This window comes from Culex pipiens, chromosome 1 (genome assembly GCF_016801865.2).
Source record: "Culex pipiens pallens isolate TS chromosome 1, TS_CPP_V2, whole genome shotgun sequence".
NCBI classification, from domain to species: domain Eukaryota; kingdom Metazoa; phylum Arthropoda; class Insecta; order Diptera; family Culicidae; genus Culex; species Culex pipiens.
Genome location: NC_068937.1, coordinates 103,308,443 through 103,322,505, shown reverse-complemented (window position 1 = coordinate 103,322,505; position 14,063 = coordinate 103,308,443). Strand labels below are relative to the sequence as shown.

General features: G+C 39.1%; 1 protein-coding gene across 1 annotated transcript; it reads left to right on the top strand.

The window, feature by feature from the left end:
- The first annotated feature begins 616 nt into the window (after positions 1–616).
- Positions 617–9,846, top strand: LOC120428852 (uncharacterized). The gene is made up of 3 exons (XM_052706011.1): positions 617–1,012; positions 1,117–3,955; positions 9,829–9,846. The coding sequence occupies exons 2-3, from the start codon at positions 1,343–1,345 to the stop codon at positions 9,844–9,846; spliced, it is 2,631 nt and encodes an 876-aa protein (XP_052561971.1). The 5' UTR covers positions 617–1,012; positions 1,117–1,342.
- The last annotated feature ends 4,217 nt before the right edge of the window (positions 9,847–14,063 follow it).

Genomic DNA, 14,063 nt, shown 5'->3' with positions numbered 1-14,063 from the left:
CAAATGATCGGGATATGTTTATACCTTTCGAGTGTAATCAGTTTGTTTTGAAATACGCAACATTTTCACAAAACTACGTATTTTTGTAAATATACTCATAATTTTAGTGATTGCATTATGGGTATCAAATGATCGGAATATTTTAAATAATACAATTTTTAAGGTACCCAACATTTTCACAAAACCACGTATTTTCAACAATTACTCAAAATTTTAGTGATTGCAATTTGGGTTTCAAATGATCGAGATATTGGCATTTAATTTGATAATAATAATACAAAGCTACACCCAAAGTTAAAGAACGAGAGGATAGTCCTCACGAAAAGAAACGTGAGGAAATGCTATTTTGCGAGAGTATAGTCCTCTCGCGTGTTCATTCGTTCACTGGAACAGTTCATCCTATTGAGTGGCTTATATGGACAAATGACCGCCACTTAGTCACCGAACCATGGTGGCCCATACGGCAAAGGCACGGTTCAATATGCCGAAGGTCTTGAGTTCGAGTCTCGGTGCCGGTACTTTTTTTTGACAGATGAACTTTTTTTTGAAGATGAACCCATGAGTAAAGTACTCTCGGTAATTTCGAGACTTATCCTTTCTGTTAAGGCCGCTCACTGCCGCGACGGAGTCGACACCATGCTGCTGCGTGGGAACGAACGTCGCGCGACGGCAGCTCACGCGCGTGAGTCGTGAGAAGAGGGAAGTGAACAATGACAAACTGGCAGGCGAAGGGGTAGACGAAGAAACAAATCAAAACAAAGTTCACAAATTAAAAGTTTACGAGCACGGAATAGTTAGCGCGGAGGAAAAGTTAGTTTTGTGAGGAAATTAGGAGTTTTTGAGGACTTGGGAGTGGAGTTTGTGGGCCGGGTTTACAGAAAGTGAACGGACACATCTTCACACAAGAACCACACGCGGGCGACAACCGGGTGGTGGAATACGGAGGACAGAGTTGAGAATTTCCTCGAACGGGACAGGACAGGACACGTAAAGGAGGAGAAGTTGAGAACAAGTAAGTTTGGAACAGATAAACATGTAAAACGAAACAGAAACATGCAAAATCTGTACAAAACATGTAAAACCGAACACGCTGTTAAACATAACCTAAAATTACAGCTACAACACAAACGTAGAACACAAATCCGGATCGGGTTGGACGGAAAACAGGAAACAAACAAATTGTAAGACAAAAACACACACACACAAACACAACATGTACTAAACATTGAAATATTTGCAGCTTTGATCTGCCTCGAATAAATTGGCTGATTAACAAAGAGGTTTTTTCCGTTGGCGTCCGAACATCATCAAAGAATTTGTTTCCGGCGTGGAACAGTTCAGGATGGCCCCCAAACCCAAGCCGGATGTTCCTGCCGACTGCGTAGTCTGCGGCAAAGCGAAGGGTGACGACGCTGAGACGGTGGAGTGCGAAGCTTGCCGGCTTTGGGCACATTTGGCATGCGCTGGAGAATCGGGAAAGGTTGAGAATTACTTTTGCCCGAACTGTTCTCAGTCGCTGCAAGTGCCAAAGACCCGGAAGAACGCCAAGAAGCCGAAAAGCGATGCGGGCACTACTTCCGGCGCTGCTGACCTGCCAAAGGACGTGCTGGAACAGTTGGAGTTGGAACGAGTTGAGCGGGAGAAGAAGATGGCCCAGGAGGTGATGATCCGTATGAAGCGGATCGAGATGGAGAAGAGTTTTGCCGAGCAGGAGCTCCGGATCGAGAGAGAGATGCAGGAGAGGGAGTTTGCGGCGGCGAACGAGGTGCGCGCGCTGAAGCTCAAGATGGAGCAGGAGTTTTTGGATAGGCAGAAGGCTGCGGAGGAAGAGTTCCTCGCGAAGCAGAAGGAGATGAAGAAGCTCATCAAGAAGAGCAAGCAGAAGCTGGAGAAGGCCGCGGTGGATCCACCGGCTGGCAAGAGCGAGGGAGCGGGCGCGGGCTCGACGGACACTCCGAAGGGGGTTCTAGGAAAGCCGAAGTTACCCGTCCCCAAACTCAGCGATTCCGATCCCGACAGCAGTGGTGATGAGAGCGACGAGAAGGAGGACCCGACGACACCGGTTTCCGGATCGCGCGAGGTCTCTGACGGGCCGGGGAAACCGGTCACGAAGTTGACGAAGGAGCAGTTGGCGGCTAGACAAGCCATGTCGCGACATCTGCCGAAGTTCTCCGGGGAGCCGGAGGTGTGGCCTCTCTTCATAAGCAGCTTCAAGTACACCACTGAAGCCTGCGGATTCACGAACGTAGACAACTTGAAGAGGTTGGTGGATTGTCTCGAAGGGCCAGCGCTGACGTTGGTGCAGGGTCGGCTCGTGCTGCCGGATGCGGTGCCGGATGTCATCGAAGACTTGCGACACATGTTTGGCCGGCCGGAGAAGCTGCTTCGGGCGCTTTTGCAGAAGGTCCGGAACGCGCCAGCTCCCACGAGCGAAAATCTCGACACGTTCATCCATTTCGGGATCACCATCAAGCAACTGTGTGATCACCTGGAAGTGTCGGGCATGAAGGACCATCTGAACAACCCGATGCTGGTCCAGGAGCTGGTTGAAAGGTTGCCGACAAGTCATCAGCTCGACTGGGTGCGCTACAGGCGAGGAAAGGTCAACACTCCGCTGAGAATGCTGTCCGACTTCTTGTCGGAACTGGTCGAGGACGTGTCGGAGGTGGCCGAGTTTGCGGCGCTATCGCTTCAGGAGCCTACGAAGTCACACGGCGGGAAGGGCAAGCGGAACGAGTTCGTGCACCTGCACGAAGCGACGAGAGAGAAAGCGGCGGGTGGCAGAACGAGCATGGCTTGCTACGTTTGTAAACAAACCAGCCACTTGATACGGAACTGCAGCGAGTTTAGAGGAATGCGGGTGCCTGAGCGCATGAAGACCGTGGAGCGCTTGAAGCTGTGCACGGTGTGCTTGAGCAGCCATGGCAACAGCGCGTGCCATTCGAAGATGCGCTGCCAGATCGGAAATTGTCGAGGACAACATCATCCGCTACTTCACCGCGAGGAAGCTGCGAGGCAGTTCCAGCGGGTTGACTGCAACACGCACAAGGTCGACGGCGGGGTGATCTTCCGGACAATTCCGATCACCATGTACGCGGGGAGCAAGGCGTTCAACACTCTGGCGTTTTTGGACGAAGGATCGTCGAGTACACTCATGGAGGAGTACGTGGCCAACAAGCTGGGAGTGCAAGGAAAGCTGGAGCCGCTGGTCGTGTCCTGGACAGCCGAGATCGATCGGCACGAGAACCAATCTCGTCGGGTGAGCCTGACGCTTGCGGCCAGAGGTTCGAGAGAGATGTTCCAGTTGGAGAACGTGCGGACGGTTTCGAAGCTGCAGTTGCCGCAGCAAGATGTGAGATTTGCGGAGGTGCAGAAGCGGTACGGTCATCTGGCGGGCGTACAGGTTGCGGAGCAGGTCAAGGAGAAACCGACCATCTTGATCGGTCTTGACAACATCCATCTCTTCGCGCCGCTGGAATCAAGAGTCGGTCAACAAGGCGAACCGATTGCAGTCCGTTCAAAGCTCGGCTGGACCGTGTACGGACCTGATACACCCAAGCCCTTGGTGCATACGTTCCTGAATCTGCATGTCGTCAAGCCGGCCAGTAACCAAGAACTCCACGACATGATGAGGGACCAGTACGTCCTGGACGAAGCTGGTGTTGCGTCGTTTGCGGTGCCGGAGTCTGCCGAAGATCAACGAGCGAAGAAGATTTTGGAGACGACGACGAAGCGCACCGGAGAGCGGTTCGAAACCGGTCTGCTGTGGCGCGAGGACGAGCGGCGATTTCCGGACAGCTACCCGATGGCAACGCGGCGGCTGCAGGCGTTGGAGAGGAAGCTGGACAAGAACCCAACGTTGAAGCAGAACGTCTCTCAACAGATCGCGGAGTACCAGAGCAAGGGGTACGCGCACAGAGCAACGGCTGAGGAGCTGAAGACGCCCAGCAACGCTGTTTGTTATCAATGCTCTAGAATAATTTTCATGAATTTCGTCAGAACTTTTTATAATTTTTATGTTTCAATAAAATATTATTATCATAAAAAATATTATAGTAGGCAGTGCCCACCATGTGAAAGGTAATTAAATTAAGAAATTTTGGAGAAAGGCACTATTTATTTCAGGAAATTGGGCATATGTCTGCTTATATTGAACAAAAAGTGATACTTTTTTATGGAACTTGTTCAGAAAATTGTTCTCTACAATGTGATTGATTCTAAAATGTTTTAAAATTTAATAGTGTGATGTGGCAGATGATTGAAAAAAATAATTTTCGGAACCTATTGGGTAATAAATAGCTTATTAAATAAATAATCTATGTTTTGATTGTTTAGTGCTCAAATTTGTATCCGGGCAATGTGTTGCTGTAATTTCATGACAAATTGTACAAAGAAAAGATTTACTTTCGGTCGTATCGGGGTTTCCAGCTTGGATTATGGGGTAATTTTAAAGAATGCTAGAAATCTGGTAAACTTGGTTCGATTTTTTTTATTGGAGGTCAATTTTGGGTCAAACAGAGTTGGTTAGAGTCCCCAAGGCATATTCATAAGAAATTTGAGTGATATAAACATGAATGCACCGATTTTCTGTGATTTTTTTGAGCAAATATGCCATAAAATCGAAAAATAATCTTCAAAAAAAGTTGTTCTAGACCCCCCGACGAAATATTTCGCTGGACCCCGCAAAATGTCGGGAAAGAGCCCTTCTTTCACGGTGCCAAATATCAGACATACCGAATTTTTTATCTTTGAGGTCTCGAAAAAATACACCGTGTAGTGTGTATTATCAAAAAAGTTAAAATATTTGTGATTGCAATTTGGGAATAAACCGATCGGGAATTTTTTAAATAAGCTGTTTTGAATAAGCTTAAAATTTTCACAATACAACATATTTTGTTCTTTGCAAAAAAACTATAAATTTCAGTACATATTCATAACTACGTTGTTCTGTTAAAATCATCAATATTTTCAAAAAAATAACTAAATGTATTAATAAAATATAAAACATATCTACTAGGGTGGGTACGGATTTTGAAAAGTTCTCAGATCAAGTTCTGGTGTGGTTCACCTTGTAGGGCATACCCATAGGGACTCTCAGGCCAATTTTCAGCTCATTTGGTTGAAAACTGGCTTGTCTCAAGCGAGTTCAAGTTTACATGGGATATACTATGGGAAATTTTGAATTTTTGTTCATTCGCTCCTACAGGCTTGGGGAAAACATGTAGAAACTTCTAGATTGGCCAGAAATGAGCGGAATCGTCTGGAGAAAAACTTTCCCTAAGAGACCAGGTCGATTTGTTCAACCCCCATCGAGCTCAACGGCAATACATACGGGGGTTTCGGAACCAACCGTTTTCTCCAGAAGGGCATCAAATTTTCCTTAGCATGCTATGAATGCTTGATGAACACCGCGACGCCACATGTCAAACAGCTACCACGTGATTGTAAAATTTGCACTATAACAGTTTTTTTTCTTATTTGGAGGTTTAGAATACAGGTAAACAGTATCAGGATCACCATAAATGATAATTATACAGTTCAAAAAGTAATAAAAAGTCATTTTTTTAGGCGATGCTAGTCCACGTGGTAGCTGTTTGACATATGGCGTCGCGGTGTTCGTCAAGCATTCATAGCATGCTAAGGAAAATTTTATGCTTTTCTGGGGAAACCGTTGGTTCCGAAAACCCCGGATGTTTTGCCGTTGAGCCCGATGAGGGTTGGACGAATCGACCTGGTCTCTTCGGGAAAGTTGTTTTCCAGACGATTCCGCTCATTTCTAGCCATCCTAGAAGTTTCTACATGTTTTCCCCAGGCCTGTAGGAGCGAATGAACAAAAATTCAAAATTTCCCATAGTGAACCACACCAGAACTTGATCTGAGAACTTTTCAAAATCCGTACCCACCCTAATATCTACCATTTGATACCCACAAAAAAATGGAGCATTTTTCAAAAAATGCGTAGTTTTGTTAAAATTATGAGTAATTAAAAAAAAAGAATCATTACTTTAGAAAGGTTTGAAAACATTTACATCATGTGATACCCATTTGCATTTTTGATAATACGTAGTTTTGTGAAAATGTTGGGTATTAAAAATAAGTATTATTACTTTTGAAATGTGTTGAAAAATCCCGATCATTTGATACCCATATTGTAAAAACCGGGAACCGTGGTATAGGGGTACGCGTGGTTACCTCTCACCCAGTTGGCCTAGATTTGATCCCAGAAGGGTCCCGGTGGCATTTTTCGAGTCGAGATTTGTCTGATCACGCCTTCCGTCGGACGGGGAAGTAAATGTTGGCCCCGGTCTAACTTAGAGGTTAGGTTGTTAGCTCAATCCAGGTGTAGGAGTCGTCTCCCTGGGTCCTGTCTCGGTGGAGTCGCTGGTAGGCAGTTGAACTCACAATCCAAAGGTCGTCAGTTCGAATCCCGGGGTGGATGGAAGCTTAGGTGTTAAAAGAGGTTTGCAATTGCCTCAAAAATTAAGCTTTTTATTCATACAATTATTTTTATTAAGTTCTTTTCGGTAGTGGGACCTGGTGAGGACCGAGTCGGCAACAATCAAGCCTTCGGATACCTAGTTTCGCGTAGGAATCTCGCAACCGAGAACGCCCAGGCAATGCTGAGAGCGAACAATTTATTTATTTTATTTATTTTATTATTGTAAAAATCTAAAAAATTTCAGTACATTGATATAAATCCTCAAGCTAATCCGTTATTTATATGTTGTTGAATTTGTAAACAGTGAAATGTTTTCAAAATCGTAAAAAAATCGATTTCAAATCGACAGCATTATTATTCCAAATCAGAATTTTTTTTGGCGATTTTGAAAACATGTCACTTTTTTTTAAGACAGAATTACTCACATCCAACTGGAAGTTGGAACATTCACCAACTCCATTCGAAGTTATGCTCGGTTTGTCTTTATTTTTCATATTCTGATATTCTGATCATTTCTTTTTTTTTATGGAGTAGGGCTACATGCCCTCTCAGCTTTCATCAATCTTTACAGTTTTCATTAATACTGCAGCACGTGCCAGTGAGCCAGAGCTCCTTTAACATTCCAACGCCCAAGGCTCCAAAAAAGTAGGAACGGTAACTTCAACTCAACGGATCTCGGACATAACTCAACCAATCAAGATGATTCTTCTTTCCAGTGATTTGTTAGGATGTCTAGATGATTCTAGAACTTTGCAGAACTTAATTTGATCAAATCTGTAATTTTTGCGATTAAAAACATCGTTCCAACTTTTTTTTTCGCGTACAAAAAAAAAATCGCCAAAAATTCCGCAGAGGCAGTCGTTTTGAAAAAAGGTGGAACGATGTTTTCGATCGCAGAAATTACAGATTTGATCAAATTAAGTTCTGCAAAGTTCTAGGATCATCTAGACATTCTTACAAATTACTGGAAACAAGAATCGTCCCGATTGGTTGAGTTATGCCCGAGAACCAGCGAGTTGAAGTTACCGTTCCAACTTTTTTGGGAGGCTTGGGCGTCCGTGTAAGTTGGACATGCGTTGGGCGTTCCAGTGTTAAGGCAGTGCTTAACTACTTAACAACTATCTAGGATTTTTTTTAAGATACATTTTTTATGTTACGGGACAGTTTGGACAGTTTGTTTACAAATTCGAAAACAGAGTAATCGGATGAGCTTACAGGATTTCTGTTTTGATTACAGTCAAGAAAATATCATCCGATGTTTTGATTTTCCGAAGTTTCGATAATAATAATAAATATTATTTTAAGTTCGATTATCCGAAATCATCTGTTGAAAGCTAAATTTATATTTTTTTTTGTTAACTGCTATTATTTATTGAAGGAACATTAGTTGGAGCAAAGAAGTTGGAGGGCCGAAATAAATAAAGAAAAAAAATACTCAATGTCTTATTGTCACTAAATTCTGTGATTGCCTTAATTAAGAGACGCCAAGGTCAACATTGGGCTCACAAATTTTGAAACCTGAATAGAATCACAAAGTCACAAATTTAGAACTCATGAAAACTTCCTTTGTAAAGATAACGTTTTGATCTTTCTTTCAATCAGTGGAATCTATTAAACATATTGTTGATAATCGTGTTTAAAATTTTTTAAACTCAATAAATTAAACATGATTTTACAGAGAACTTCCCGCCTCCACTCGCTGTTGTCGGACTTCAAATCGGATTGGGAAATGAGCGCGCGCGAATCTAACGGACTGCCCAGCGCACTAAATTACTGAATAATGGTGTAACACTCGGTGCGTAATAGCCACCACGACGGTTGGAAGATGCTGGTTGGGTTTTGATGCTGGGTTGTAATGAGTCAAACTGTAACGACGGACTGCGACTGAGGGGGGACCCCGTCGGACGGATGTGGTCAAAGTCACACTTTCTCTTTCTATTCAAGGCCCCTCGTGAGTTGACGGTCGTGGTCGGTTGTCTCGCGTTGCTGGGGAAGGTAGTCCAGATAGAAGCGTTTTCGTGTTGGCGTTGTTTTGGGGTGCTTTTTAACACTGGAACGCCCAACGCATGTCCAACTTACACGGACGCCCAAGCCTCCCAAAAAAGGTGGAACGGTAACTTCAACTCGCTGGTTCTCGGGCATTACACAACCAATCGGGACGATTCTTGTTTCCAGTGATTTGCAAGAATGTCTGACTCTAGATGATCCTAAAATTTTGCAGAACTTGATTTAAACAAATCTGTAATTTCTACGACCGAAAACATCGTTCCACCTTTTTTAAAACGACTGCCTCCGCGGAATTTTTGGCGAATTCTTTTTTACGCGCAAAAAAAAAGTTGGAGCGATGTTTTTGATCGCAAAAATTACATATTTGATCAAATTAAGTTCTGCAAAGTTCTAGAATCATCTAGACATCCTAATAAATCACTGGAAAGAAGAATCATCTTGATTGGTTGAGTTATGCCCGAGAACCATTGAGTTGAAGTTACCGTTCCAACTTTTTTGGAGCCTTGGGCGTTGGAATGTTAAGGGGTTTGGCGATGGTACCCCGAACAAAGAGTGTAATATTAAGAAGCATGTTTGAAAATATGTTTTTTTTTATTCAAATTGTTTATAAATAAAATAGCCATTTATGGAATTTCTTTATTTCTAAATTATCAGTTTGCTCAGAAATAATCGGATTTTCCCTTTTTTCGATGTCATTTATTCGTGCATGCGTCGCAGGCCTGATGACAGGTACAGGTCATATCATTAAGCTGAAAATGAGCTTATCTCGGATCAATGGTTTTATCGCTCGAAGAATTTGCCCATTAGTGGACAAAAAGGCCCAATTAATTGCTCCTTTGTTTGGGGCCTTTAACAGCCTACTTTCACTGAAATTGATGATAGCTTAAGGGTGCACAGCAATCAAGGAAATTGTAGTCTTCTATTCCAAATTTGTCAAACTTACGGACCCAATCCTGCAATAACCTGATTTTAAAAATAATCATATGATTGTCGTTGAAATTTGCCTCTTAGATCCAATGTTGTTCAAATTCAAAAAAAAAAATAAACAAAACAACTAGACCGCAACCGTGTCGCACGGTAACGAAGCGTAACCGCCAAAACAAAACGTAAATTACAAACATGTCAACTATCGTGTCGAAACGACTTTTCTCGCACCGTTGGATTAAAGAGAGAAGACGAAGAAATGCAAAAAAAAAGTGGAAAAATACTGTTTACCATAAAACTCAACCGTCGGAACATTCAATTAGTGTACCGGCGTTAAAGCAGGTGTGTACCGGAAAATAGTTCCCCCTCCCCCCCCCCCCCCTTCCATTTCAGATTGCAATTACCCGACAAAGCAAAGAAACGACCGAAAACAAGCCCCTAATCTCATCACACCGAAGACGCGAGACTCGGGCTAGGGCTCCAAAGGTCAAGCTGGAGACTTTCTCACACTGTGAGGAAAAGGGGAAAAAAGCGTTCACGCAGAAAAAAACAGTCATGTCGTGACAATTCACGACCACTGCAGCAGTCATTATTGCTTGCTGCCAAAATACTGTCATTACTTTCCGGCTCTGCGGTCCGCCCACGACGCACGAAAGTTGAGCGATGACGACGCAAGTTACTTGTCAAATTATGTTAAAGAGAAAGTGAATTGAGGATGTTGTTTTATAATAACATGTTTTTTCGTAAAACATGTATTAATATTTCTTAAATTAAAAAAAAATTGTGTAAAATCAGAACTAAATAGAAAAAAATACAGTCAAAAAATTAAAAAAAAAACCAAAAAGTTTGATTAAATAAAAACAGACATTTTACAATAAATCTCTATAAAGAATACGTTTTTAGGAATTTAGTCGGAAAAAATTGTTTAATTGTTTAATTGTTTAATTGTTTAATTGTTTAATTGTTTAATTGTTTAATTGTTCAATTGTTTAATTGTTTAATTGTTTAATTGTTTAATTGTTTAATTGTTTAATTGTTTAATTGTTTAATTGTTTAATTGTTTAATTGTTTAATTGTTTAATTGTTTCATTGTTTAATTGTTTAATTGTTTAATTGTTTCATTGTTTAATTGTTTAATTGTTTAATTGTTTAATTGTTTAATTGTTTAATTGTTTAATTGTTTAATTGTTTAATTGTTTAATTGTTTAATTGTTTAATTGTTTAATTGTTTAATTGTTTAATTGTTTAATTGTTTAATTGTTTAATTGTTTAATTGTTTAATTGTTTAATTGTTTAATTGTTTAATTGTTTAATTGTTTAATTGTTTAATTGTTTAATTGTTTAATTGTTTAATTGTTTAATTGTTTAATTGTTTAATTGTTTAATTGTTTAATTGTTTAATTGTTTAATTGTTTAATTGTTTAATTGTTTAATTGTTTAATTGTTTAATTGTTTAATTGTTTAATTGTTTAATTGTTTAATTGTTTAATTGTTTAATTGTTTAATTGTTTAATTGTTTAATTGTCTAATTGTTTAATTGTTTAATTGTTTAATTGTTTAATTGTTTAATTGTTTAATTGTTTAATTGGGGTTATTTTCTACCAACTCACACGAAATCGGGAAAAGTTGCCCCGACCCCTCTTAACTTTTCCCCCTGATGATAAATCCGAGGTCCGTTTTTTGATATCTCGTGACAGAGGGGCGGTACGACCCCTTCAATATTGGAACATGCGAAAAAGAGGTGTTTTTCAATAATTTGCAGCCTGAAACGGTGATGACATAGAAATTTGGTGCCAAAGAGACTTGTATGTAAAATTTTACGCCCGATTCGATGGCGTACTCAGAATTGTAGTAGTTTTCATCGAAAAAAACACTCAAAAAGTTTTAAAACTATGCCATTTTCCGTTACTCACCTGTAAAAAAATTTGGAACATGTCATTTTATGGGTATTTACTTTTCGAATCTACCCAGAAGGGTAATTTTTTTCATTTAGAACATTTTTTTTTTCATTTTAAAATTTCGTGTTTTTTTAACTTTGCAGGGTTATTTTTTTAGAAAGTAACACTGTCCTTTTTTCGGAATTCTGAGTACTCCGTCGAATCGGGCGTACAATTTTACATAATAAACCCTTTGACACCAAATGTGTGTGTGTGTGTGTGTGTGTGTGTGTGTGTGTGTGTGTGTGTAGGGATGTTGGTCTCTGCACCGAAAAATATGCACTCGATTATCTCAGCACTGGATGAACCGATTTTAACCGTTTTGGTCTCATTCGATTCGTCTTGGGGTCCCATAAGTCCCTATTGAATATTTTGAAGTTTAATAAAGTACTTCAAAAGTTATGCTAAAAAAACGATTTTAACAAAAGTCCGGAAGATTGTAGAATGGGTGGTTTTTGTAAGAAAACCCGTCATGTTCTACATTTTTAGAAAGGTACCTTTTTAAAAGATCTTTCTAACGAGTCCAAAACATTGAAGATCTGATCAAGCTATCAAATGTAATGAGCACTTAACTGCCCATGTTCGCATAAATGTCCCATATGAGCAGTTCTCTACGGAATCGGTCTTTTTTCTTTAATTTTAATTTTTGTATTTTTTAATCCGGCTGAAACTTTTTTGGTGCCTTCGGTATGCCCAAAGAAGCCATTTTGCATCATTAGTTTGTCCATATAATTTTCCATACAAATTTGGCAGCTGTCCATACAAAAATGATATGTGAAAATTCAAAAATCTGTATCTTTTGAAGGAATTTTTTGATCGATTTGGTGTCTTCGGCAAAGTTGTAGGTATGAATATGGACTACACTGAAAAAAAATGGTACACGGTAAAAAAAAATTTGGTGATTTTTTATTTAACTTTTTGTCACTAAAACTTGATTTGCAAAAAAACACTATTTTTAATTTTTTTTATTTTTTGATATGTTTTAGAGGACATAAAATGCCAACTTTTCAGAAATTTCCAGAATGGGCAAAAAATCTTTGACCGAGTTATGATTTTTTGAATCAATACAGATTTTTTCAAAAAATCGAAATATTGGTCGCAAAAATTTTTCAACTTCATTTTTCGATGTAAAATCGAATTTGCAATCAAAAAGTACTATAGTGATTTTTTGATAAAGTGCACCGTTTTCAAGTTATAACCAATTTTAGGTAACTTTTTTGAAAATAGTCGCAGTTTTTCATTTTTTTAAATTAGTGCCCATGTTTGCCCATCTTTGAAGAAAATATTTTTGAAAAGCTGAGAAAATTCTCTATATTTTGCTTTATTGAACTTTGTCGATACGACCCATAGTTGCTGAGATATTGCCATGCAAAGGTTAAAAAACAGGAAAATTGATGTTTTCTAAGTCTCACCCAAATAACCCACCATTTTCTAATGTCGATATCTCAGCAACTATAGGTCCGATTTACAATGTTAAAACATGAAACATTCGTGAAATTTTCCGATCTTTTCGATAAAAATATTTTCAAAAATTTAAAAACAAGACTAACATTTCAAACGGGCTAAACATTCAATATTACGCCCATTTGAAATGTTAGTCTTGATTTAAAATTTTTGAAAATATTTTTTTCGAAAAGATCGGAAAATTTCACGAATGTTTTATGTTTTAACATTGTAAATCGGACCTATAGTTGCTGAGATATCGACATTAGAAAATGGTGGGTTATTTGGGTGAGACTTAGAAAACATCAATTTTCCTGTTTTTTAACCTTTGCATGGCAATATCTCAGCAACTATGGGTCGTATCGACAAAGTTCAATAAAGCAAAATATAGAGAATTTTTTCAGCTTTTCAAAAATATTTTTTTCAAAGATGGGCAAACATGGGCACTAATTTAAAAAAATGAAAAACTGCGACTATTTTCAAAAAAGTTACCTAAAATTGGTTATAACTTGAAAACGGTGCACTTTATCAAAAAATCACTATAGTACTTTTTGATTGCAAATTCGATTTTACATCGAAAAATGAAGTTAAAAAATTTTTGCGACCAATATTTCGATTTTTTGAAAAAATCTGTATTGATTCAAAAAATCATAACTCGGTCAAAGATTTTTTGCCCATTCTGGAAATTTCTGAAAAGTTGGCATTTTATGTCCTCTAAAACATATCAAAAAATAAAAAAAATTAAAAATAGTGTTTTTTTGCAAATCAAGTTTTAGTGACAAAAAGTTAAATAAAAAATCACCAAATTTTTTTTTACCGTGTACCATTTTTTTTCAGTGTAGTCCATATTCATACCTACAACTTTGCCGAAGACACCAAATCGATCAAAAAATTCCTTCAAAAGATACAGATTTTTGAATTTTCACATATCATTTTTGTATGGACAGCTGCCAAATTTGTATGGAAAATTATATGGACAAACTAATGATGCAAAATGGCTTCTTTGGGCATACCGAAGGCACCAAAAAAGTTTCAGCCGGATTAAAAAATACAGAAAAAATCGAATGACCGAAATCTCAGAGAATTGCTCATATGCAAAAACAGCAAGCTGAGAAAAACGCATTTGTAGTTTGTCCCATTCTGTAGGTTTTTTTGTTAGAAATTTTTCTTACTTTTGATTAGCCCTTTAGAATAACCAGTTGTGTCCATGGACAAACATTATCAAAACATAGCTGAAAGGACCTCCAAATCTCCATTAGGTTTAATTGTAACAAATTGTGAACTGATTATTTACTGAATAAAAACTAAATTGA

Bases quoted from the DNA above. Each gene is read 5' to 3' on its own strand.
- LOC120428852 (XM_052706011.1), top strand. From the start codon at position 1,343: ATGGCCCCCAAACCCAAGCCGGATGTTCCTGCCGACTGCGTAGTCTGC.